We start from the raw sequence: 26,155 nt of genomic DNA on the forward strand, positions 1-26,155 counted from the left end.
TACGAGCCCTAATCTGGGGACAAAAACCCACAATGACCTCCCACTGAGACATGGAGACAGAAAGATTCAATTTGATCTGCCCTCCTCAATACATCAAGAGTGTCTTTTGGGGTTAACATTACTACTGCTCACTCGACCATCGGTCAATGTGGATTCTGTTATCCATTTGATCGATTCCTTTTAGCACCATTTGGGACACACGCTGGCCTAATTTGTCACAGTCATTGCAAATTAAAATAATCTAACTTCAGATTAAGTGGAAAAAAAAAAAGAGAAAATAGAAATGAGCCATTGATGTGCTTCAGGTGGTGCTCCTGTTTGGGTTGGCAACAGTGAGCCACTTACGGCTTCCCTCAGAGGGTCTTTATGACAGTGATACCGAATAAATATTGAATCGTCTCGTATTAATACATAAACACAACAAATAAATGGATTACTGCTTTTCGAATCAGAACTAATGTTTTCTTCGGTTATTGTTCAAAAAGGGTCAAACAATTCTTACAAAATCTCAACATTATTATTTATTACACATGAAAATTAAAAATGATGGTACAGATTTGATCAAGAATCATAGGAGTTGACATGATTTGATCTTGCGGGCCATATAGAATGTCTGGTCTGGGTCTAGCCCCCGATCCTCGGGTTTGACACCTATGCTCTAGTGTGAGTATATTTTTGGCACCTTTGTCTACCATTAAAATAACATTTAACAGTCAGATTCAGTATGCAATGCACCATCATGAAAGATGGCCTGGTCATGTGACACCACTTGCTCATTATTATTGAGGAGCAGCAAATTTCAGAGCCTGGAGCCAAACGGACGATTCCTCTCTCTTTCTCTCTCTCTTTCTGTCTCTTACTTAGCGGCTTCTGCCTCATTAACCACCATCAGCATTTCATTTCGGGAGTCATTGAGTGTGAGTCATGGCGGTGTGGGGGGGCTTCTTGTGTATCTGTGCATTTGAACGTGTGTGTACGCAGCCAACTCTCATTAGCCTGGAAAAACATTGGCATATTTGCCAAAAAACAGATTGTATCGTCCCTTTATGTATCAAAAGCATCCTCCAATCAGCTCCCGTGCGTGTGTGTGTAAGAATATGTGCATGGCGTGGTAGAAGAAGACAGATGTGTGCTGATTGGACAAGTTTGCACAGTGAACTCAGCCCAATTTATCTCGACAAACTCGTGATACCCCGTCAAGAGAGCCCGCAGGTTTTTTTCTTACCCTTTTGAATGCAAGATCTCTCGAAATTCCATCTTTCTTCCCTCCTGTCCTCTCAGACACAACTGTCAATCAATAAAACTATATGCAGTCAATATTGTACAAGAATGTCCATGGATGGATTTGGGCATTTATTATAATGCAATATGGCAACCAATTCATTTTTTTCCCCCCTCAGTGATTCTAATTTACAATGTACAGTAGAAACTACTTAAAAAAAGACCATAAATAAAACTTTCCATGTAGCTAATAAAAGACATTCTATTGTAAATGTCTAATTATTACAATTCAACCAAGAGAACTATCAAAAGGAAAACATTTGCTCCGTTAGTATGTAACTATCGTGATGACATATTTGTCTCCTCCCAATTCCACTTTGCATATCAAGAATGGTCAAAGACGTGCGACGCTCGGACATAAGGGAGTTGACTGAATTTACATGGTACGCACACGTTTTTTTTTCCAAGTCAAGCCCAAAGCAGCGAAAAAAGTCCCACGTAAAACTGGAAGCCATTCTGCTGTCAGAAAACAGAAAAGAAAAGAATGCAACGTGAAGAAGAGGATGGGCCTTCAGTCTCAGTAGCAATCTGTGGCCACGTCCATATTGTGTTTTTAGAAAACTTGACAAAAGTGCTGCTTTCTCATTCCACTCCTTCTACTGATCCACTGGTGAAAGGTCCCCCTAAAGTGCATGGATAAGGTAAATGGAATTCAGGTATCCCACCTGTGACTCAGACCGGAACCATTGTATGTTGCATGTGCTGCATTTGAGATAATATTTCTTGCTGTATACTGGCAATTAGTATGTCCTGGTGCGATGTTGCAAGGATTCCCAATCTCTCCATCTCTCTGTGGACACGGAGGGGAGAAAACACAAAAAGAGGGGCGCTTTGAGGGCACTAATCAAAAATGACATCATCACTCGCGATAAAAATTCATTGTAAAAACAAGCTATTTGCATGTTTGGTTCTTTTTCTATAAAGCCACAAAATGGCATCAAAAACACGAGCATTAAGAAAGTAGTAATTGGTCTCAAAGAAGTATGTTTTATGTGATACATGTTTAAATGTAGAATCTAAATAGTTGGAATTTATTCTGAATAAATACTGTCCACGACATAAAGTGGGCGGCCATTTTGAAAAAGTGTCATAATAATCATAATAATCACTTACTGGTGTGTGAGTGCCAGTAGGTTGTCAAGGCTGGAATATCCTCCTGCCGCCAGCGTCTCCGTGTACCTCTCCAAGCCGATGGACTGCAGCCACTCGCACAATGACCACTTGGACACACACACTTCTGGTAGGACCGACACACACACCTCCGGACACGCTCCTGACTCCAGCACTGCAGGTCTGTGAGCACACAGAAACTGCTGTGTGATTTTTTTTTTTGGGTTAGTTCGAAAAAAGCCACTGTGGGGACTGTACCTTTCCCCTCCAGTTCTGCGCAGAGTCCCGGGGTTCCGAATAAGTTTATCCAGCATGTTAAGGATCTGGCTGAAAGTGGGTCTCTCGGCTCGGTCTCGTTCCCAGCAGTCCAACATGAGCTGGTGCAGGACCACTGGGCAGTCCATGGGAGCGGGAAGGCGGTAGCCCTCCTCGATTGCTTTTATTACCTAAAGGAAGGACACAAACGAGCTTCATAGTGTTCATGGGCTAGAAAACAAAAATGATAAATTCAAATCTGAAAATGAACATTAAGAGACGACAAAAACGAGATGTAATTTCTAAAGAATTGAAAGCAGTTTTTGCCCATTAGCAAATGAAATTGGAGCAAAAAAGAATTCCTAAAAACGGCTGTACAGAATTCCCCAAATACAAATAAATCGCACCAAACATTTTGTGGTAGCGTGTACTGTTTGTACAAGTATGTTTATTTCAGATTTTTTTTTTCCATTCAAAAACCAAAACAAACCCAGAAAAATAAACCGACCCCCCCCAAAAAAACACACACACAAACCACCAAACAGCAACTACTTTGTACACCATAAAATAGAAATCATAAACGACAAGGAATCAATTTAAGATCTCTGTTGATCTTTTTTTGAGGGTGTATAATGCAAAATGCCTCACAAAGGAATTTCAAATTGCTTGAAAATCCAACAAAATGACTCCTTCAACTTTATAATTTGTAAAAATATGTTCACATTGATTTATGATTCAGTGGAAGCTGTCAAGATTTATCGGCCGTTCTGCTTTGAAAGTAAAAGCAACAAAATCTATTCGAGGGTGCAAAGGTTACACACACACTCTCGGCTTTGTTTGCCTCTCCTGAAATATCAGAGACGGGAAGCCTGTTTCATGTATTCTTCTACATCAAGGGGCCTCATTGAAGTTTGCATAATTGCTCTCTACAGGAATAAACGTTTGAACATCGACCAGTTGCACACAAATTGTGTTTTGTCGGAGCAATCTTCGAGCTGACGGTCCATATGTGGCTTTTGCATTTGCCACATTAAATGTGTCCTTATTTTTTTGCCGTGGGTGCAGAGGAACGACTTAATTGCTTCGCAAAATCACAAACAATATAAATCACTTTCATGACGGAGATCCATCATTTATTTTGGAATAACTGCTCTAAAAGTCCTTTAATGTTACACTGATTAACTTGTAATGTGAAGTGTTTGACTAATTATGGATTACAAAGAAATCTGTGATGTTTTACTTACAGCGCCATAAATAAATCTGAATCTATTTATGTCCCCAAGGTAAAATTTGCACACTCACGTAACGCATCGGCGGTAAAGCGAGATCATTTTACTTCTGAAAGTAAGAAGACTTGAAGGTCGGAGATGTTAAAAATACTCACATCCTGGTTGTTCATGTCCCAGTAGGGTCTCTCGCCGTACGAAATCACCTCCCACATGACGATGCCGTAACTCCACACGTCACTGGCTGTGGTGAACTTCCTGTAGGTGATGGCTTCGGGAGCTGTCCACCTGATGGGGATCTTCCCGCCGGAAGAGAGATAAGTGCCAAGGGCTTCCTGAAATATAAGGTGTATGATAGGTTCATAAACAATGTTTTATGATTTCAATGAAATGGAAAATGTCTCCATTCTTACCCTGGTGGTGTAAGCGGCCTCCGGGTCGTCCTCCAGAACCCGACTGAGACCAAAATCAGACACCTTACACACAAGGTTGCTGTTGACCAGGATGTTCCGTGCGGCGAGGTCTCGGTGAACGTAACTCATGTCCGACAGGTACTTCATGCCCGAGGCGATGCCGCGCAGCATGCCGACCAACTGGATCACCGTGAACTGGCCGTCGTGTTTCTACGCGGTGACGAGAGCCAATCAAACAACACCATCCAACTTCAAATTGACACGAAGAATGAATCATACCCGAAGAAAAGCATCCAGGGATCCATTTTCCATGTACTCCGTAATGATCATGAGTGGTTTACCTAAACACAAAAGAGTCATTATCATATGAATGAAATGTCGTTGTGATTCAATATGGCCGCCGCCGTTCATCCGCGTCAACTCACATCTGGTGACAACTCCCTCCAGCCTGATGATGTTGGGGTGGTCAAACTGCCCCATGATGGACGCCTCCGACAGAAAGTCTCTCCTTTGTTTGTCCGAGTATCCCGCCTTTAGACTTTTAATGGCGACGTAGACTTCTCGCTTTCCGTGCACACGCAAGCGCCCGCTGCACACCTCGCCAAACTCTCCTACACGCCACACAGCAAGGTCAAGTAAGTTCATGTGTGTGTGTGTGTGTGTGTGTGTAGCATTAGCGGGCTCACCCATGCCGATAACTCTCTCGATGTGAATACAGCTCACATCAATCTCCTTGGCAAACTCGTGGATGGCCTGATCTGGGTCCTCGTAAGTGAACGGGTCCACGTAGATCTTCACGCCTGCAGTAGAAGGAAGACGAATTTACAGAGTTTTCGGTAAATTTTCATGGAAATTTGAATCTGGAAATTAAAAATGGCGTGCAGCATTAATTTGCGAGCATTTGAGTGAAATCTACCTGGATTAAGATGTTTCTCCTCCTCTGAGTCTTGCTTGGTTTTACTGTACTTGCTCCTCCTGGTCACAAATGATAATAATATAACATACATGATACTGAAAATAAGATTTTTTTTTTCCATGTTTGCATTGACACGTTTTCATTTTTTATATCCTGGGAAAATGATGACAATAAGAAGAAAGAGCAGGAAGGACGCAGCGGGAGGACATGAAAGCGTTTTCGGAAATGGGGGGGGTTCGGGGGGGTTGACATCAGGTAGTATGAGATAAAAGGTGTTTTCCGCTAAACAAAGAAAGTGTCCCCAAAAAAAACCTTTGTGGATGAGCAGGAACAGGTGTGTTTTATGTGCATCTGTGCGCACCTGCTACGGCTTTGTGTGCATGAGTGTGTATGTGTGTGTAAGAAAGAAAGCGGAAAGTGACACACATGCACATGGACACACAAGAGGAGACAGTGATGACAAGTCGGGGACAAAGGGATTATCACTGTCTCCACTCTAATCCCCTTTAAAAAGCTGCAGGTAACACACACACACACACAAGCCTTATTAAGCCTCACAATAGAAGCGATAGCGTGGGCGTCTCTCTTAATGATAGTGTTGGCGTTTAAGGCAAATGCATTATGTATTAAGAAGAGCCTCAATGGCCACTTCATTGGACACACCTGCACCATGCAATGAGAAGGCATTGAATCCGAAAGCTGCCCTTTATACTGAAAATATGGCATCATAAAAGTATAATTTTTTTTTTTTTAGTTTGAATTCATTCATCATTTAAATTAAGAAATAAAATAAACATGGGTTCTTCATGGGATAGAAAGATAGATAGATAGATAGATAGATAGATAGATAGATAGATAGATAGATAGATAGATAGATAGATAGATAGATAGATAGATAGATAGATAGATAGATAGATAGATAGATAGATAGATAGATAGATAGATAGATAGATAGATAGATAGATAGATGGATACTAGATGGATGGATGGATGGATGGATGGATGGATGGATGGATGGATGGATGGATGGATGGATGGATGGATGGATGGATGGATGGATGGATGGATGGATGGGCGGGCGGGCGGGCGGGCGGGCGGGCGGGCGGGCGGGATGGATGGATGGATGGATGGATGGATGGATGGATGGATGGATGGATGGATGGATGGATGGATGGATGGATGGATGGATGGATGGATGGATGGATGGATGGATGGATAGATAGATAGATAGATAGATAGATAGATAGATAGATAGATAGATAGATAGATAGATAGATAGATAGATAGATAGATAGATAGATAGATAGATAGATAGATAGATAGATAGATAGATAGATAGATAGATAGATAGATAGATAGATAGATAGATAGATAGATTACGTGATGCGGGTGTGTGTGTGTGTGTGTACCTGCGACTGATGATGAAAACAGCTGCAGATATAAGCAAGAGAATTCCAACACCGCTCACGGACAACAACAGGAAGGCAGAGTTGACGCCTTCTCCAATCAGAGGGAAGGGATCTAACAGGAAACAACACAATTGATTCTTCCCCGCTGCAAACATAAACACGATCCATCAAATGTGGCAATAGTTGGATACCTGAATTGGTTGCAAATTCAAACGGGGCGCTAAACTCTCCATAGCCGGCGGCCGTGCGAGCCCGCACGTGAAAAACGTAGACAGTGAGCGGGTTGAGTCCCGTGACTTCCACGCTTCGAGAGAAGGTCCTCATTATGCGGTAGGACCTCTCCCTCTGATCCTGATTAGATCAGACACAAAGGGGGGCCTGCTTTGAATACCTTCCCACAAGCCCATCTCACAAAATATTGGCATCACAAACATTTGGCTGAGCTCCATTAACCTGCCGAAAGCTCACCTTCTCATAGAACTTGACCTCATATTCCAAGATGACCCCATTGGGTTGATCGGGCTGTTGCCATGACAATGACAAAGTATGCCTGGTGACATCTGTGGCTTGAATGGATGACACCCGTGAGGGAGCTAAAAGACAGATCAAAAGATGCAGATCCATTCATGTGGTGCATGCAGCAGAAGATTGTGTGGACTCAATTCAAATGCATAGGTGTTCCTAACATTGTGACTACTGCATTAATATCTTCTCCTATAAGTAAGGTTTGGTGAACCTTTCTCCACAATCCCATTGACCCAGCGCTCAGGAGAACTAACCTAAATCTTATTCTGTCCTATTCCTCTGGGAGCAAAACACCTCGCTCACTCTATAGTTCCCCATCGCTCCATTTTCCATGGCTCCCTTTCATGACGTGGAGCCATATGGTTGTGCAGCTTGGGCTTGACACATCCCAGGCACCAAGCTCATGTTGTGCGCTCCAAGCTAACTTATTTCCCCGGGGCACCTCAAACTTAGCAGGTGTGCCACTTTTCAAAATGCCAACGTGAAGACAGTCGAGACAGAAGAACTAATGGTAGGCCATGTGTGTGTGCGTGTGTGTGTGTGGGGACGCTCAGCCGACACCCTCTCAACTAAAATGAAACACGCCGTAAAAACAAAATGAAAGGCATTCTTCTAATCATTTATGGCTTCCTGTTTCTATTTAAAATTGCTTGTTTGGAAGTTAGTGATGTGCATTTCCCACAATGCTTACTGACATCCGGTTGAGAAGACCTCTATAATTAAGTCAACCATTGTTTAGTGTAGGAGGACAACGTAATCGCTATGGCAACAATGACAGTGAGATGATACTACTGCTCCTAGTGGAGAGAATGCGATGGAATTTCAAAATTTAATGACTGGTCCTTACCAGCTTGATTGGTTGTTACGGAGACTGACACGCTCTGGGAGGCCCCGGCGGCGCCGCCCTGGGAGACCCCGTTGCGTGCCTGCACGATAAAAGTATAGTGAGTGTGGGCTCTGAGCTCGCTCACCACCACTCGGGTGCCCCTCAGGCCGCTTTGGTCTGGAGAGAAAAGCACGTCTGAGCTGCAGGGCTGGCACAGCTGAGAGCCCGAGGCCACTCTGGCTGAATCTCTCTCGTAGACGCCTCTCCCCATCTGGACTTCAGTTCCCACAATGCCTTGGTCTGACTGCATCCCCTCAGGTTGGGAACTACTATGATTCCTGGGGATGGGTTTGTCAGCCGTCTGGCAAATGAGACATTCCAGGCTATAGCTGATGTCGCTTCGACCTCCCAGGCGGCGTGGTGGGCTCCACTCCAGAACCACCGAGGTTTCGTTCACAACTGAAATCAACTGCTGTGGCGCCGATGGAGGCTCTGAGGAACAAAGATACATGATATTCCTTTTTAGACTTTTTCCGAGCACGCACCAGGTTTTTTTTCCCAAGCCAAGAAGACCACATGCTTCGTATTGACATAATTAAGTTTTACGACCGAGGGCTCCAACACAGGACTTCACTGACGGGCTTAGATGAGCAGACAAGGAGAACGAGAACATTTTTTCACGGCGGCGTCTGAGCTGCCTAACAGGATGTGGCTGGCTGTTTAGTCATAAGTAATCGGATCACCAAAACAAGAGTACCATTTAGACAAGTGCGTGACGAAGAAACGTGTTGTCTGTGTTTGTCATTGTCTCGACGTGATTTCCATCATTACAAGAAGTGGACCGATTTTTTCTTACGGGAACAAGCCATAGCGGGAGGGTCGCTGTCAGCTCGAAAGTATCCGGAGTGGCAGTCGCAAACCGTCGCCCCTTCTCGGAGGGAGTAGCTGTGTGGAGGACACTTGGAGCAGCTTGCGTCAGATGACCTGGACTTGTAGAAACCAGCAGAGCAGGCTGTGAAAAGATGAAGAGAAAAACCAGCCACAATCAGGATTTGTTTCTGCATCAGAAGACACAAATTATCTTCATGGACCATGATGTGGTGGACCGTATCTGGCCCCCGAGCCTTATGTTTGACAGCTATGTCTTTGGCTCTTTGGCTTTAGCCACCAGTGTAGCATTTTTGGTCGCATCCCGAGCTTCAGCAACACTGATGTGCCAGCAGTTTCCTGCAGCTAATCATCACTGATCATCAGTGAAGCTGTTAACGCACGAGGAAAGGCGGCAATGTGCCAGCTAAATCAAGCGGACACAGAAGACCGCCGGCGAGCCACTTGCTCACTCTGCAAGCTTGAACACACGCCATCACGAAAAAAAATTAAATAAAATGCAAAGATTGTTTTTAGGGGTTGGGGGAATATTTTGTAACACTAAAGAGAACATTTTTGTCGTGAAAATTGAATGAACGCGAGGTAAAGCCGTTTGTTTATGTCCTTGAGGGGGACACCTGTAAATATATTGCTTGTGGCAAAATGGCTGCCCACCCTCCAAGCAACATAATCACAAGCCACTCAGGCCAAGTGACCCTTGACCCTGTCATACAGTTCTCTTTGTCTTCCATATTGACAAGTCACAAAGGCCAGACAATAAGATCATTGACACGAGCAAACAACCTCAAGAGAGTTTTCCAAAGACATTTTGACTCTCAGCAAGTGACATTTACAGGAGAGAAGAGACGCAGAAATAGAGGAAGGGTCTTTCTCTCCCCCCATGCGTGGTTTGTGCATTGACAGGCCGACAAAGAGCTAAATGAGAAGATAATTATCCATCTTGACATTCAGTGGTGGAGCCAACCAAACTGAAGAGCAAAGGGGCTGAAATTTTTCCTCTTTTGAATTCCCGAGTGGGGAAAATCCTCCGTTTGTTTCCATTGCAATCATTCACCTTTTTCCCTCATCACGACATATTCATCTGCTCGGCCCTCCCGCAATTCCAAAAAGATGGAGACATCCCAGCGCTTGCTTGGAGGAAGAATGTGTGTTTTCTGATGAGTGGATGAGAGGGAGGAAGTCTTGACTCACACGGACCATCCTGTCCCATCTGTGCGAGCCTCCATAGATTTTCCCTCCCTCTCACAACCTCCTTATTGGCTTCCTGCACATTTCCCTCACGACCTCCATTTTTCATGCCTCGAATCCTCGATAACGCCGAGTGAATATGAAAGTATTTTATATCTTATTGATGCCGATTCCAACGAGCCCGTACGGAAAGCTGTTCTCCAAATTCGTTAACATAAATCGAATAAAAGCAATAAAGGTAAAATGCAGCTCAAGCCAGGAAACAACAGAGGAGTAAACCAGACCAGATAAAAAGATTCAGAGCTGCTGAGGTTTTTTGGGGTTGATTGCAGAAGGGGGGGGGGACCACAGGGTCTTTGTCTATGTCCAACCCAATCACTTTATCCCTCTAACCAGCACCGAGCTCAGAATAAGCGAGGACGTGAAAGAAAGGAAAGCATTTGAAGCCGTAAACTTCTTTCAACGTCCTCTCTGTTGTCTGTTGGCTTTTTTTTTTTTTTTAGGAGGGGTTGCAGTTTCAAAGTGTTTGAGAGGGGTGGGGGGTGGGGGGGGGGGGCAGTCTGACCTGGAATAAGAGCTCATGCGGATGTCATTAACCCAACGTGAACCCCTCGTGCTACTGAGAGCTGAGAACAACCTGCATGCTAAATTGATTGTATTGTCAACACAAAGTACATCATTGCTCCATTAGCCTTAACACTTAGCAACATAAACTAAATGCATTGGAGACACCTCTAAAACCTTGCGGAGAGAAAAACAACCCAAACAGATGGTTGAAAAAAAAAATCTTGGAAATATGGTTTTAAATTTGTTCCTGTGTTTGTAAAATGGGACAACTTCACAAAAACGTCTACAGACTGAATGAGGAAAAGATTTCTGAGATGACAAAAAAAAAAAAAAGGTGAGGAGGAATACAGATATGGAGGAGGGATAAAGGCAAGCGGGAGAAGGTGCCCTTTGATTACTATCAGCTTTGTCGACATTTGCATATGCATTCTTCATCCTTCTAAAATGCAAATGTGGCTCGGTGCAAATCTGACGAAAAGAGCCTTGTCGGCACAACGTATGCACACGGACGTGTGTGTGTTTTCCTCTTGGAGCCGTGTCATCTGTCAACAATGCCCAGCGGACAGTTTAGGTGCAGGAAGTACCCCACGCTGTTCCGTGTCCGACACCTGATGGATGGATGGAGGGAGGAAAAGACAGATTGATGGATGGATGGATGGATAGACAGACTTAGAAGGACGCCCGCTGTTAATCACAGGGGTCATGCCCTGTTAATTACAACCTACAGAATGGGAGAGGAAGGACACCATTCTTATCTTTTGGTGCCTTCATTTAAGTCAACCCCACAAAGCTTGGCAATAAATCCAAATTTACATTAAAGCCTAAAGAATATCTTCAGTTGGTTAAATTTAAAAACTGGTACATTGAAGAGAAATCCAAAGCCAGCAGTTCCAAGCATTAGCATGTGAAAGAAAGGAGGGGGGGGCTTGAGAACAATGACCCCCGCAAACCTCCTCTCTGTCACACAAGGATCAAGCCTCCAGTAGCACCCGCCACCCCCCATGACCGTGGATGAGGAGAAAGACGGGATAATGAGAGAGCGAGAGTGCAGCTTGTTGCTGTGCCAGAGAGCTCCACAAGGACTAACTGGTTGGTGGGGCTGCTCGACGTGAACCTGACAGGACACCGGAACACACACATTTGATTGTGATGGAGAAATGCAAAGTCGTACCCCAAAGGGTTTCACCATCGCTTCAATCCAGTCTCTTTACGAATTTTGGCAGCCACCATACATTTGTACAGTAAGCCCACACATACACACCGACGACATGCACTGTTTTCCTCCTACACACACTTCTGAAGGCATCGCTGGGCAGAGCTCCAGAGTGAAAGTACAGACACCAAAATCAGCAATCCAAAACCATTTAGTGCCCAAAATTCAGTTGAGCTCAATAGAGGGGCTTTGGCTTTATCTGCATTTCCCACAACGCATTACCGGCGGCCATATTGAAAGCCTATCACGCTAACGTAGCATCATTTGGGCATCCCTTCATTGTCGGCTGTAAGAGTCAGGGGGAAAAGGCAGCATTTATTTGACTCCTGAAAATTTGTCAAAAATAGGGATAGTTTAATAGTTATCATGGGAAAAGATAAGAAAAAAACAGGTTTCTAATTAAATGAAACAACAGTGCTAATTCTGATTAGCATGTCTGCCTTTTATTGTATGATAGCATTAAGCTAGCGGACATTTCTTAGATGCAAATGATTCACAACTGACTCCACAAGGAAGTAGTTATTTGCACGTCATCCGACCTCAACCCAAATATTGACTGCGTGTAAACGTAGTCAGAGCTGCACATTAGCAATGCCAGAATGCCGAGACAGGAGCATTAAGCTTCACACTTGTCTCCCCCGATTGCGTTGAAAGTAATATCGCTATCCGACAAGTGTTGACGCATTTAATTTGAGTTTGATTTTGGAGTGCTGTGTCAACTATGTGAAAGCAAGCTGGCATCGGGGTTGTGTGTAAAAAGCAATAGGCGGCTTATCGCCTCTTCTGTCATGGCATAGTGATGTGGCTATTTTGCTAGAAGCCTCTTTTTCTCTTTCGTCTGACTTCATTTTCTCTCCGCTTTTCGATGAGACACTGCAGGTGCGCTGGAAAGAAGCACAAGCATGAAATCTGTCTCGATGGTGGGGATTGGGAATGGAGAGACTGTACACAAAGAGGTATTCCAAGCCTCCCAGGCAGTGACGGCCCCGGGCCGCATCAGAAAGCCAAAAGCGGGAGGGGAGGTGGGAGGCAGGAGTGAGACAAAAAGCAGGAGGCTCCGCTTCCATTCTTCAGCCATTCCCATTTCAAATTCCCTCTGTTGTTTCTCGGCTCGTCTCCCCGCCCTCGTTTCCGATCTTTCCAGACGGATCGCAGCTGTCAAACTTTTGACGACTTCATCTCGCTCGGTCGCGACCCCGCGCTCTGCCTGTATGGGAGTGTGTGCGCGGCTGTCAGTCAAGAGTGTTTGACGTCTTCATCGGGCTCAGTCATGACCTCAGTCTTAACCGGGGGTGTAAAAAAGAGGGGGAGTTCCCGCACTCTTGTGTTTCTCTACTGGTCCCCTTTGCACCCGTTGATGACCCCCCTCGGGCAGGGGGAGAGGCGGCTCTGCCTTCTGCTGTCACTGGCCCTTTTTCAATATCTCACCATTCAACATCTAATCCCTTCTTCCTTTCTACAGCTCCTGCTATTATCCACGTCACTCTGTATCAACCATTTTACTAGCTGAGCCTCCTCTTGTTTTAGGAATCTGAAAACTCAACTGGAAGGTTTGGGATTGCACGTTGAATTAGCCGTAACTTAACTTGAAGTTTGTCTATAAACTGGCAAAATGACAAAAACCACCCATTAAGCACTCCAGTTCAATTTCGACAAATCTTCTCGGAGTTTATAAAACAACGAGTGAATATGTTGCACCACACGGCTCTGCTACGAGTACACTTGAAGTGGCAGGTGTCTTTCAGCGCAGGCGCGAGAGTGAAGAAAATCCAGAAACCTTTTGACCTTGACGGCGGGTGGGAAGAAAGAACGTCTAAATCTGCTCTCCGGCGTCCCCTCCCCTTCCCCTCCCGTCATTCCCTCTCCGCATCACTGCAAACTTAAAATGGGAGAAGGTGCCCGCCCGACACGGCGGGGTTAGAGATCTCACCGCAGTGCCATTTGCTATTCACACGCACTTTGATGGATTTCCAGCCGGGGCGAGCTGAGGCCGGCCGGCGAGCTGACAAGCGGCGGGAGGAAAGGCAGGAACATCTGACAGATAGATGGCACTTCACATCTGCTTCGAGTTCAACCGAGTCAAGGGTGTCCCCTAAATCTCGTAGAGGAGAAACATCTTTCAGACCTTAGGGTCCCACCCTACAAACCTCCTCCCTCCTTTCAGACTGAACAAACGGGGTGAAGGTCCTTAAGAACATTTGTCACACAGAAATTTGGCTACTGCTCATCTTATTGAGAGAAGAAAAAAAAACACACTTTTCAAGTCCTTGCATCGCCAACTGGCACCGACCGCAATTCCCTTTATGTCTTTGTTTTTCTCTTTCTCTCGTCTTTTAAACTTTGAATTATGGCACTGTTTGTTATACAATTAGCCTTCTGGGATAGGCTCCATAAATAAAAACAGTTCAGGGAGAGGCTCCGCCATTTCCCCCCTTACAGGTCTTCGTCCATCTGTGTGGGAGTGAATAGGGGGGAGCAATGCCATGTTGTGTGAACGCGTAAGACTTTTGTCTAATGCATCACACACACAAACACGTACATTTGAGTCGTCCTCGCCACCGCGCCGTTCCCATCCCGCGTCATCCGCGCCTCAAGTTCTTTGCTGAGAGGCGTGAACAGCTTGCATATTTGCTACTGTAAAGTTCGGACCACACTTATAAGTGACAGGAAGGCGTTTTTTTTTTTTTTTCCTCTCCGTTCTTTTTTGTCCAGATGGCGATTCACAATGAGACCTTACAATTTGAGTGCATAGGAAATGGAACACCAGTAATGAAACCAACATTCCTCCCCAAGTAACCCATTAAAATTGATTAAAACTATGTTCGTGTTTGCGTATAGTGAATATAATTTGAAAAATCTTATTTGTGTGTTGAAATAAAATGTTATGTGAAGATACAGTATATGCAAAACCATATGTCTAACATACATGTTTTGTTAACAGAGCTATATTGTGCTAATTATGCCATTATGGTGCCAATCTGAACTCGCTATTGCCACTTTTCATGCTAAGCTAATGCTAGCATTTGAATGTAACATAGAAAACAGACCAGATCTGTTGTTATTATTAAATTAGTTAAATGAATCATAATTGTGACCATTCAGACGGGATGTAATGAAGTACAAATATAGCTAAGAAAAAATTCAAAACATGCTGCAAGTAATGTGATTTTTCAGTAAGTTAATAAAAGAGGGAAACTATTTTGTATGCAGAGGGTGGTTCGTTTGACATTAAGCATATTAAACAGTCTGCAATTTTCTTTTTTGTTGTTTTAATTTGACCTAAGTCTGAGAGTTGTACCAGAATCTTTTTTTTGTCGAATCCAATTTGAAAAAACATACAGTGCAATGTTTATTGCAGTTATGCAACAGACTTGCTGACATACTTGTCATCCTTCAACTCACTTTACTATTTAATGACAGCGTGAGACGAAGAGCTGAATGAATGTGTCGCGTTTACCGCTTAAGCCTCATCGCTGTCACTCGAATGAGTCACACTGTAATTATAACAACAAACAAGTCGCTTACCTTTACATGAACTTCCTTTTTCTTCGTATCCCGAGTTACAAAGACATCCACCGATAGGAACCAGCCATTCTCCATCAGCACCGCAGTACATTTTCGGCTCTTCCTTCTCCTCCGATTGGTCGACGCACGACCCCCTGACCTCCACTAAGGAGGAAGTGTCAGCTCCTGTCACTGTGTCCGGGAAGGTTGCCAGGTTCCGAATAGTCAGGGGGCAGGTTTTGTAGAACACCCGCACGGACACCAAGGCGATGCAGGCGCCGACATCCTGGAAGGCCAAGTAGAAGCCCTTCCTGGTTGTCACCTTCACATCCCGCACCTCAGTGTTGAGCTTCATGATGCGGTCTCCAACGTCCACCTGGGCACACAGAAAAACGATTTGTTGCAACGTCGATGGATAAAACAAAAAGTGGAGCCGTGCTTTCTTCCTCGTTAAAAAGTCTTTCATCTAATGGAAATCAGTAGCACAGTGGTCTGTAATCCTCCTTACTAATAAATAATCAAATACTAATGAAAACATAAACCCCCTTGGGAGAGGTAATTAGCGAGGACTGAGAAATATTCCTGCATGGTCCGGCTTTAAGATAAAAGTGCTTGTTGCGCAAATAAACACATTATACCTGATTGTCGCAAGAGACTTTTCTTCCCGATAAAAGCGAATTAAAGTGAGCGGAGGCGGGAGGATGAAAAAGTCGCCCGTTACCTGAGTGAAGCTTTCGTCCGCCGCCACCGTGTCCACCTTAATGAAGCTGCTCTCTTTGATGAAGTTCTCCCTGTCTTCGTTGGACTCGTGGTAGTATAGATTGAATGTCTCCTGGAAGACAAAGAGGATTTGAAGAAGAGAGATATCTATTTATCTCCGGCGCTGCTCATTTTCCCTCTTTATATGATAATGAGTCAAACTGAGCAGAAAAGTGGGGGGGGGGTTCCAGCTGTAGTAAAAAATACAATAAATATCCATCAAAAGCAGCCTCAGGAAATTCCATAGTGTACTGTATATTCTAGCATTTACATTGGGGGATAAGATAAAGACCCCTCGGTAAGATGATAAAGAAAGACCATATCCATCATTTAAATTCATTGGGTGGCAATTTAATGTATGCAGACAAATAAGAATTTCAGCTACTGCTTGACTAATCCGCAGTTCTTCGTATTGTTTTTTCTTTCTACATAGGTTGCTGCACCGTTTGTGTTCAAATCTAATAGATGCTATTTGTTAGCCTATGTCGTTTGCCACTGTGTGTTAGCTTTAAGGCAAAGTTATGTGGTTGTTTTAAAATGCGTAAATTATATTTCGCTTTATTTCATGTTGAGTTTGACAGCGAATTTTTCTTCATACCTTGCAGGTGCCGGTGACCCCAGGCAGGCTGTTGCAGTCTCTCAGGGTAAACTTGACCTCCACATAAACCCTCTGAGCACCGGACCTGGGGATCCAGTCCGTCCTCAGCCAGTTGTTCTGATTGGGTTGCAAGACGTTACACACCTGGTACGTCCTGATGGGGATGTTCTTCTCATCCATGATGCTCACTTCTTCCCACTGCAAAGCCACAAGCAAACGTTTTAGCAATTGTAGCATGTCCATTTCTAGGGAATATATTATTTTCCATTTGTTTGTTTGACATTAGATGCTCCGTCATAATTTGTATTTTATAACAACAAAAGGGAACAGCCTATACCAAGCTACAAAAGTTAATCACATGCATTTATTCCAAAAACTCAAGTGCTGCCAAGTGGAGACACTTTGAAATGAATCTGCCAGAGAATGAATCCCTGCTGAAAAACAACAAAATGTGGTTAAAAATAAACCTCACGAGCATGAAATCGTCGTTTGTTCTGCAATTTCAGGCACCATCTCTCTAAAAGCTCTCAGATAAATAGTTGCACAAAACTGTTGGAAAATTTCACTGGAGGACAATCTCTTCTTTTCTTTTTTTCATCCAAAAGCAATGGCCAGTTAAATAAAAAGTTCATTTTTGTCCAAGAATTGGAATATTTTCAACATTGGGCTATCTAATTGACTGCAGCCATTCATCATGGCATCACTATTCCGCAGCGGTATCTCATTTGTTACCATTTATTTATTTATTTACAGCCACATTTCCATGCAAGTAAAGCAGGTCCAGCCTTCACCGCACCATCCATCTCAATAGAGGCAACCACTTGCCTTGTACAGCGACCCCTCAAATGACCGCCGAGCCTCCCGACTCCAAATTGGCTTTTTATTGCCACTGAATAATAATCCGCTCTCTCCCAACAAGCCTGAGCCACACAAGCTTAAATGTGCCATGTCCAATGAGGGACAACGGGAGGGAGTGTGCGTGAACGACGCACTTTGAACCCTCATCAATATCAGATCTTGTCAGTTAGCTAATTTAATGCTACACATTTATGAATTGACGATTAGACATTGCGTGTGTTGATGGGAATCATTCTACCAAATAACACAGATTAATGCATAACCATAATATAGTGTACTCGCCGGACTCTCAATTAGTATCGGCGCTGCTTGTTAGCGTGATTGTCCTCTTTTGGGCCGCTAATAGGTCAATTTGAAAAAACATAAGACCGGAAAATGGCGCAATTAAAGTACTGTAATGTTCTCAACCGTCACTGCGTATACTTTTAATCAGGGGTGTCAAACTCGTTTTTTTCGCGGGCCGCATTGTAGTCATAGCTTCTTTCAGAGGGCCATTATGACTGTCAACCCAAATAAATGTATGAGCACCTCATATTATATACAGTAAAAGCTACAAAACAAACTGACAAATAACTGGTTTTCAAATCAGACGAGTAAAGACTCGTCAAATATTTAAAAAAAAAAGATATTATTAAGAGTGAAGACAATTTGCTATTCTAGTATCGACACGAATTTGATGCACGATTTGTCTTCGTGGGCCACATAAAATGATGTGGCGGGCCGTATCTGGCCCCCGGGCCTTGAGTTTGTGCTTTTAATCAACAAGACCCAGTAAGCGAATTTTTTTGCCTTATAATTAAAATCTTTTCCCGCTGTCTATCAGAAAACAAATTTAGTCAAGTGCCCATTCTTTGTAGTTGCATTAACAAGTCCCCCTAAAACATCTCCATACATGAATTTTCTATAGCACTTATCCTCAAGGAGGTCATAGGTGAGCTGGAGTCCATCCCGGTTTACTTTGAGTCAGGCGGGGGTCCACCCTGCACTGGTCGCCAGCCAATTGCCACTTCAAGACAAACAATCCTTCACACCAATGGACAATTTAGAGTCTTCATTGTCGCTAACAAGCATGTTTGTGCGATTGCAGAGGAAGCCAGATTATTTGAGGGGAAAACACAAAATCCAAAGGAAGAGCCATGAATCAAACCTCGCACCTCAAAATTGCGAGGCAGACGTGCTCACCGCTAAGCCACCTGTAAAAACATCTTTGTACTGATTCTAGTTAAAAGCGCCAAAAGAAAGTTGAGCTTCAAGGGATGAAAATTTTATGAGCAGTATACGATGCTTGGGAGGGTTAATTTGCGGAGCGAGAATGTGCGTGCATGTACAAGGGCATGAGCACGCTTCTCGCGTGGCATGCGTGTTTTTAATGTGTGGGTGTTTGGAAGCCGGTCTGTAAAGAAAAATGAGGTGTGATGCTTCCTTGTCTCAACTCATTTGGAGTCTTTGTTAGTTGAATGAAAATCGCAGCTGCCAAGAGGGGGAGCAAAAAAAAAAAGCTTTGGCCCTGCAAAGCGATCCCCAGCGATATGTGTATGTGAAGCAAGACGATGCAGAAAGCGTCAGAAGGGGTGAGTCGGGGGAGTCAGGGGGGGGGGTGCTGTAATCAAAAGCTTGGTGTGTGAGGACCAGGACCCTGCCAATCAAGCGGTCTGTGAGAGAATGAGCGTATAGAGAGCTGAAAAACTGGTGTCAAGTTCACCAATAACTCTTAAACCAACAAAGAGGTGAGCGAGTCAGTAGACAACTTTTTACCATGAATTCTGGCTTATGCGTGGCCCGCTGTAAAAAATGTCGAATGGAAAAAAAACACCCACCACCAGGCTGCTTTATGCCACGTGGCATGCCAAACACAATGCCAACTAGCTCATATTAGCACTTAGGTTGGGTGGACAGCTCATTTTCAAATCTGTGGGATGAATATTTAGTTTCCAGACCTAATGTGTGTGCGTTGCCCAAAAAAACAGCAGGTTGTCCAAAGTGTGTCTGATAAAAAGGAAAAAATGGAGAGCTCCCACTCACCCCTCCTTCTGAGGGACTCGCTGCCCATTTCAGCTCTCCTGGCACTGTCCTGGTATCCAGCAGAGTCACTAAAATGACAAATTTACTGTCAGTAATGGTTCAATTAAAAAATAAATATATATATCATTGGAAAAAATTAAATCAAGCTAAGCTAAGAACAAATGTGTGATTCATAGCAAGCAAACACATCATTTTAATAGCTTCTAATGTGGATTTAAATAACGAATTATTGTACATTTAAAACATTTAAGGTCTCTAACCTATTATCTGCTGTGGTGCCTTGAGATACGAGTTTCAATCTGTGACCATCCTTGTTACTCAAAAGAATGTTGACTGCATCTGCCTTAGTGTCTGTCTACATGTGTTGTTGCACCATTGTTGTTCAAATAACCGTCATTTTAAGTGTTTTGCATTTTATCTATCACCAAATAACCCAACCTACCTGGCTGAGAGCAGAAGGAGCATTTTGCTATCACACTTGTTGGAAGACTGTACAAGTGTGACTGGGTGAATTTTGTAAGGTCAGAGGTCACTGATATTGAAAATGAGTGAAGTCCTGGCTCAGCATTTCTGTTCTCACTCATGATCAACATGGATGACGGTGTTAAATCAAGTTATTCCAATTCAAACTCAACCTTAGTGGACCTTTGACAAAAAATTTATGTCCAAGCTACCATAAACTAAAAAATGTTTTGATAAGAAAATAGATTTTTGGGCATTTGATCCAAATTTATTGCTTGACGTCTGTCCACATACTTTAAATAAGTAATCATTTGAATAATAATCAGTGACGAGGTTGTCAAAATATTTCAAGACAAACCAATCACCTGACACATCTCAAAGTGCTTGTATCCCCACGCAAAATAATAATAATAATAAAACTGTCCCAGTATGTCAACTTTTTTTGCCCTCAGACTGAACCATCCAAGGACGCACACGGAACGCACGAAGCCGGTCCTCACCGCGCAAAGACGCTCCCGGTTATACGGACTCCTTACCTTCATTGGCCGGATAAATCCTCGTCCTGGAACTTGAAACTAGACATATTATCCACATAATCGCCGTGAATGTTCGTCCTACATGCGCAGCCATGTGTAACGAAGGAAAGCGTGCGTGTTGGCCGCTGGCTGTGCGCGCTTGCTGCGGAAGATCCATCCCGGTGGGAAAAATGTGTGTAAATGAAGAAACCAAGGGTGTGTGTGTGGGTGGTGGGAGTGAGTTGGATGCAGAGGATAGTGGGGCGGTCTCACACTCGCGTGCTTGCCGTAATGGTCATTCAAACTGCACGAGCCAAACGATATGCATGGACCAACACTGAGGGAATTCTACATGTTTTCAAAACCAGACGGAAAACCATAAGGTCGTTATTTGCAATGGATACAAAAAGTAATTTGTAATTGTATTTTTTTTTGTTTTAAACCTTAAACACCCCCGAGTTGGACCACACACCCAATAAATATTTAATCCGCCCTATTTCTCACACTTCCTTTATTTTTTATGGGGTATTTCATGGTGAAGAATCCATTAAACGCCACACAAAAATCACACGATTAAGCTTTTTAGGACATTTGGAAAAATGTGTCAAATCAGGCGTTTTAAGGTTGACTTACTGGTTACCTCAACAGCATCCCGGATGCTGCGGGCCCAGTACACGTAACTAGAGCGCCCCCTGTTGGATATTTGTTGCTCATGGCAGCTTTACAAGTGTCAATCAAATCATTTTTGACTTATTGTGATACCTCTAATTGTAAAAGACGTAAAAGAAAGGCATATGCTGGAATAATGTAACCACAAGTGAGCGCATTTGGGTAAGGACGGGGAAAAAAAGCACACCGAGACTTAAAGAAACACAACAAAACAAAGAACAGCCTCGTGACCTGTCCTCCTACACTGTCTCCTTCCTCAAAGAGAGTCGAGAACAATCGCTAATTGTGCAATCACAGCATGATGAAGTAAATGTTAAACTCCAGTGGGTTGTCTTTTTTTCCCCCCATAATCTTTTGTTGTACGCTGAGCCGGTAACAGAAAAACAGCTTAGATTGAGATATGGGTTGAATTTTTTCTTTTTGTGGTCGACTAACGTGATGAAAGTTGATCAAGTCACTTTATCAATGATGTTATTGATATTTGGTACAGTAAAGTGGACAAAAATTAATTTTGGGGGGGCTCGAACGAATGATTTCAAGGCACCACGATATTAAGGTTGTTGTTTTAGCATGTGTGTGTTCACATTTGCATTTGCATGCTCCAGTCTCCATTTTGCTTTTTGTCTCTGCGGTTGCTGCACCGATACCATGTCGATCCCGTGTAAAGCATTCTAATGAGCCCAGGAAGAGCATCTGGCGCTTTGAGATGGCGAAATAAAAAGACGAAAAAAAACAACAACTCCCACATTCGATGTGCCACTCTTCCCCCATCCGCCATAATACCATTTTCACGTTTCTTTCTCCCCCAATGCCGCGATTGACTGCGCAATAACAAAAGCCGAATTATCCCGATTTCGCCCGGGGGAATGGCGTGGTACGGTAAAAAGGCGAAGGCCTGTGGCGTAAGTGGCGTGGGTGGGTGGCGCTTGGGCGAGCTGTTGTTTGGGGTCATTTGTGTCAGCAAAGTTTTGATTGATGACTGTTGGGATGTATTTCCCACTCCTGAGATTCACAGCTCTCTGGAGAAAAAGGGGGGCTCCACAGCGGGCCCTTGGCACGGCGTCGTACAAACGCGTCGACAAACACACACCCATCTTTTTGTTCAATTTTGGTCCCCAGATGGCTGCTGCCCACACATCTGTATTGTGGCTCTCACACAGATGGTGTGTGTTTGTGTATTTCACATGTTAACATGGACGCACGCGGCGGCATCGCCCAGTGTCTAATACGATAGGGATCAAGACAGAGATGGCGACTGGAAGGAATAAAAGCCTTTCCAAATGTAAACGTGTGAACGCGTATGAGGAAAAAAAAAAAAGCCCAAGGGACGGCTAGGTGTGTGGGCGGCGAGAGAGACGAACAAAGGAGGCTGGGAAGAGAAACTGGGGACAGCGCTTTGGCAGTCTGGATATGGGATTGGATGGGTGGGTGTTGGTGGAGTATGGATGTTGGTGGTGATGGTAATGGCGGCCAGGGAGGGGAGGGGGAGGGGGTTGTTGGGCGAATGAAAAGGATCTTCTTGTCTCAAAGCCTCGCTAAGATATTCTTGGAGCGATTTGGGCTTTCTCTGAGCTTGCAGCTCAACACGAAGGGCCTCCATCTTTGTGGGAGCTAAATGTGTGTACACTTTGGAATGCAGAAGACATTTCAGTTGTATTTAACTTTACAATATATGTTTAATAATAATATTCATATTAAAGTGACTTGTATTTTTTTAACACATAGAGACCTACTATATAATTATTTCATTTCACTTGTACAAGTTGAAGGCTACATTCATGATTTGAAAGGATTTACCTAGCTTTTATTTTTATATCACAACAACCTGGCATTTGAACAGGGGTGTGTAGACTTTTTATATTCACTGTAAATGTGCACGGCAAGTCTTTCATTGTGTCAAATGGTAGACAGTCAGGGAAATATGAGGGGGCTGTTAAATTACATATATTTTTTAGGGAAAATTGTTTTACATTTTCAATAAGAAACTGTTTTTTTTTAGAGTAACATCATACTATAAGGAGAATAAAGTCAGATTTCAAGAAAAGATGTCAAGATTAACATATTATTTATTTCATTATACACTCTATATATATATAATGCACAATATGTGTGTGTTTGTGTGTGTGTGCACAGTTCCATAAACATGAAGTGATAGTGATGAGCTATTCTCTCCCTTCTCCCTCCATCTGCCATTTCTATCTTCAGACGGAAACAACCCAGCAAATCGTGAATAGTCAACATAAACGGTCAAGTGGAGGGGGAGGACTCTCTGAAGTCACCCATGGAGATCCCGCACAAAGAATGCAAACAACTGGCCTTCTGAACACGCAAACAAACATTGTCCTCCTCTTTCTATTCATTTTTGATTTTAGAATACAATTTGTCAGCGCTGCTTTCCTGTAACTGTGAGAGGATGTTAAAGTGTGAGGTTTGCGCTTGGCTTCCTGCGTGTGCATTGTTCCTCTCCTCCTTATCTGCGGTCTTGGCGGAGAGCCTGGACCGCCTTCTCCCCTCAGCGATGTGACCCGGCCCCCTCAGATAACAGACCACCCTAAAAATACTTCTCAGTTCTCCTCTCCCCTGTTCCCCTCACCTCTCCTGGCACGAGCTATCCTCAATAGGCTCTGCCAGACTCAAACACCTCGGGGGCACCTTGTGATGTCACACAATACATGCCATAAAATACCATTATTCTTCTCTTTTCATTCTGCGTCTTGGCCCCGGACGGTAGGAGTGCAACTCCGAGTGTTACATCACAAGTTGTCTTATCGTTTCGCTACAATAATTGCTCATCACCCCCGCAGCTTTTGCAATCACCCACACTGTGGACACGCAGATGGGATGTAGGAGGAGATGGAGAGGACACAAGCTTCTGGACTCACTAACAATTCCACATCAAGTCATTTAGCATTACTCCTAACATGCTCAAAAAAACAAAACAACATCAACAAATAGTGAGGTTGAAATTAATGCCAAAAGCATTTTCAGAGCTTCTCATCTCTGAAGTGCTTTTACTATATTGTAATTATTTTCTTGCTTATTTCTTTATTTCACAAGTGGGATTAGAAGGCTGGTTTTTTATTTTTCTTTATGTGGAGCTTCTCGTGTGTGAGTAGTGCACCCTCGCCTGGCCCACACCCACGCAGGTGACCAGAGGGGGCTTTATGTGGGTGGACAACTCAATGGTGTTTCTTTCTCTTGATCCTCACCCTTGCTCACTCCCTTACTTAAAAAAAAAAAAAAAAAATCCTTTCTCACCAACAGAGAAAAAGACTTCTGAGATAAGCCTTCCATAAATAATTCAACTCCAGAACTAAATTACAACTAAAACCAATGTATTCATTTCAACTGTGGCCAAATTTTGAATGTTTTTAAAGAATAACTAGCTGGAAATTATTTTAAATTTGATGTTATTTAAAAGATTATTTTTCTTACATTTTCACAAAAAGTTTCAAATATATCTCCTATGTATTCACAATAACGTTAAAAAAAATCATGTTTGCCATTTCCAAACTCCCAGGTGTAGGGAAGTAGATTGGCTCAAACAAACAGCGCCGCCTATTGGCCGAAGAATACAAATGCATCATTGACGTCATTTAAATTCTAGCAGGACCTGGAGGAAGGTGCTACATGTTGACGTGTGGGACTGTGCAAGGGCAGCGTAGGCCATCAAGTCCGATGAGAACAACATGAGTCACCATTTCTCATACAGTCATCGAAAATGAAGTTCACTACAAAAAGAGGCCAAACTAACTGTAGAAATAAGTTGGCAGCATGGTGGAGAGACAAAAGGATAAAGTATAAGAACAAAGATATCAGGATAGTTACCTCACGTGGACAACAATAATACCACCAACACATTTGCACGTTTTGTTGTTCAATAATGCAAAATCAATTAATATGACATTATTGGATTAAATAAAGGGATAACCAGTGGACGAGAGAACATGGAAATGCATGCAGACTCTTTCCTGTCTGTTCACTACAATATTGCTGATGATAAAAAAGGAGAGCAATGCAAGACGCAAACGTCTCATTAATTAAAAATGCTTTGACCCTATTCCTAGAATTGTGTATTTATGTCGTGGTTGCACAAAGAGCCCTAAGGAAACTGTGCATGCTCTACATTTGGAGTCGTCACGTTTCAGCAGATGAAATAGGTCAAGTAGAGGAGGAGGGGGGTGGGGTGGCTTTGGAAAAATCAAATCCAGAAGGAATAAAAGAAATGAAAACAAGATTGCTGATGAAGTAAAGCACCCATACCTGCACTTCAAGACACAGCATGAAATTATGACAGTGGTTATTAGTCGTGTCTCCCTCGGGGAAAGGATGACAAGACAAAGGCAATATTATGTGGAACAAATTACATTGGCGCAATTATGCATGCATGTGATCTAAATATTCCATCAATTTAGGTTTGATCATAAATAAAGGGAGAATAAAACCGCTTTTTTTTAGCCTCCAAATATTTAACTGGAAGGAGAGGGAAAAAAAAGTGAGATTTCTCATGAGTACCACATAAACCTTTCAAAGCAACACTTCAAAGTTCCGATTAGCAACATTTGTGGTGCAATTAAGGAAATTGCCAGTTGGAGGTCATGAATCTGTTGGAATGTATTCATGCTAATAGTCACTTCGGCGGTCATTCTGTCAACCTTAATGTTGAATAATTATGACTTTAAAGCAGCGCGTTCATGCGCTAAATGGAAAATACATTACACTGTGAACCTTTGTGCTTTCTAGTCAAGTTTTATAGTGTGCCACTGTTATTGTAGAGAATGGCACCCGCCTGTAGGGTTTAAAAAAATAAATAAAATTAAACAAAAAAATGCCACATCAGCTAGAGGGAACCTTAAAATGAGTCGTCCTGCCTGCTAGCTCATGCAAATACATGACGCGACTGTCAAGAAGACGCTATTTGCTATTTCTGCTCTGGATTGGAAGCCACGGG

General features: G+C 43.3%; 1 protein-coding gene across 3 annotated transcripts; it reads right to left on the minus strand.

The window, feature by feature from the left end:
* Window positions 1-602: 602 nt before the first annotated feature.
* LOC148387459 (ephrin type-A receptor 4-A-like) lies at window positions 603-20,753 on the minus strand. 3 transcript variants are annotated; one of them, XM_088396320.1, is made up of 19 exons: window positions 20,557-20,751; window positions 19,559-19,626; window positions 16,679-16,876; window positions 16,043-16,153; window positions 15,343-15,697; window positions 8,818-8,973; window positions 7,983-8,453; window positions 7,079-7,203; window positions 6,802-6,961; window positions 6,611-6,722; window positions 5,202-5,260; window positions 4,972-5,085; window positions 4,711-4,896; window positions 4,565-4,626; window positions 4,286-4,495; window positions 4,031-4,207; window positions 2,650-2,837; window positions 2,395-2,574; window positions 603-2,071 (listed from the first exon to the last, which is right to left on the minus strand). In XM_088396320.1, the coding sequence occupies exons 1-19, from the start codon at window positions 20,711-20,713 to the stop codon at window positions 1,954-1,956; spliced, it is 3,207 nt and encodes a 1,068-aa protein (XP_088252446.1). In that variant the 5' UTR covers window positions 20,714-20,751; the 3' UTR covers window positions 603-1,953. The 3 variants fall into 3 exon arrangements, with proteins under 3 accessions (XP_088252446.1, XP_088252447.1, XP_088252445.1); XM_088396321.1 differs by having other exon boundaries at window positions 4,565-4,896; window positions 16,679-16,763; window positions 16,823-16,876; window positions 20,557-20,637; XM_088396319.1 differs by having other exon boundaries at window positions 4,565-4,896; window positions 20,557-20,753.
* Window positions 20,754-26,155: the final 5,402 nt, after the last annotated feature.

This window comes from Syngnathus floridae, chromosome 14, assembly GCF_059516105.1.
Source record: "Syngnathus floridae isolate MCC-2025c chromosome 14, RoL_Sflo_1.0, whole genome shotgun sequence".
Classification (NCBI taxonomy): Eukaryota; Metazoa; Chordata; class Actinopteri; order Syngnathiformes; family Syngnathidae; genus Syngnathus; species Syngnathus floridae.

Excerpts from the sequence above, each read along its gene's own strand:
- LOC148387459 (XM_088396319.1), bottom strand. The coding sequence starts at position 20,713 with ATGGATCTTCCGCAGCAAGCGCGCACAGCCAGCGGCCAACACGCACGC. Across the intron at positions 19,627-20,556 it reads GATTTATCCGGCCAATGAAG|TGACTCTGCTGGATACCAGG; the intron begins GTAAGGAGTCCG and ends TTGTCATTTTAG. Across the intron at positions 4,496-4,564 it reads CCCTGGATGCTTTTCTTCGG|AAACACGACGGCCAGTTCAC; the intron begins GTATGATTCATT and ends GTCACCGCGTAG.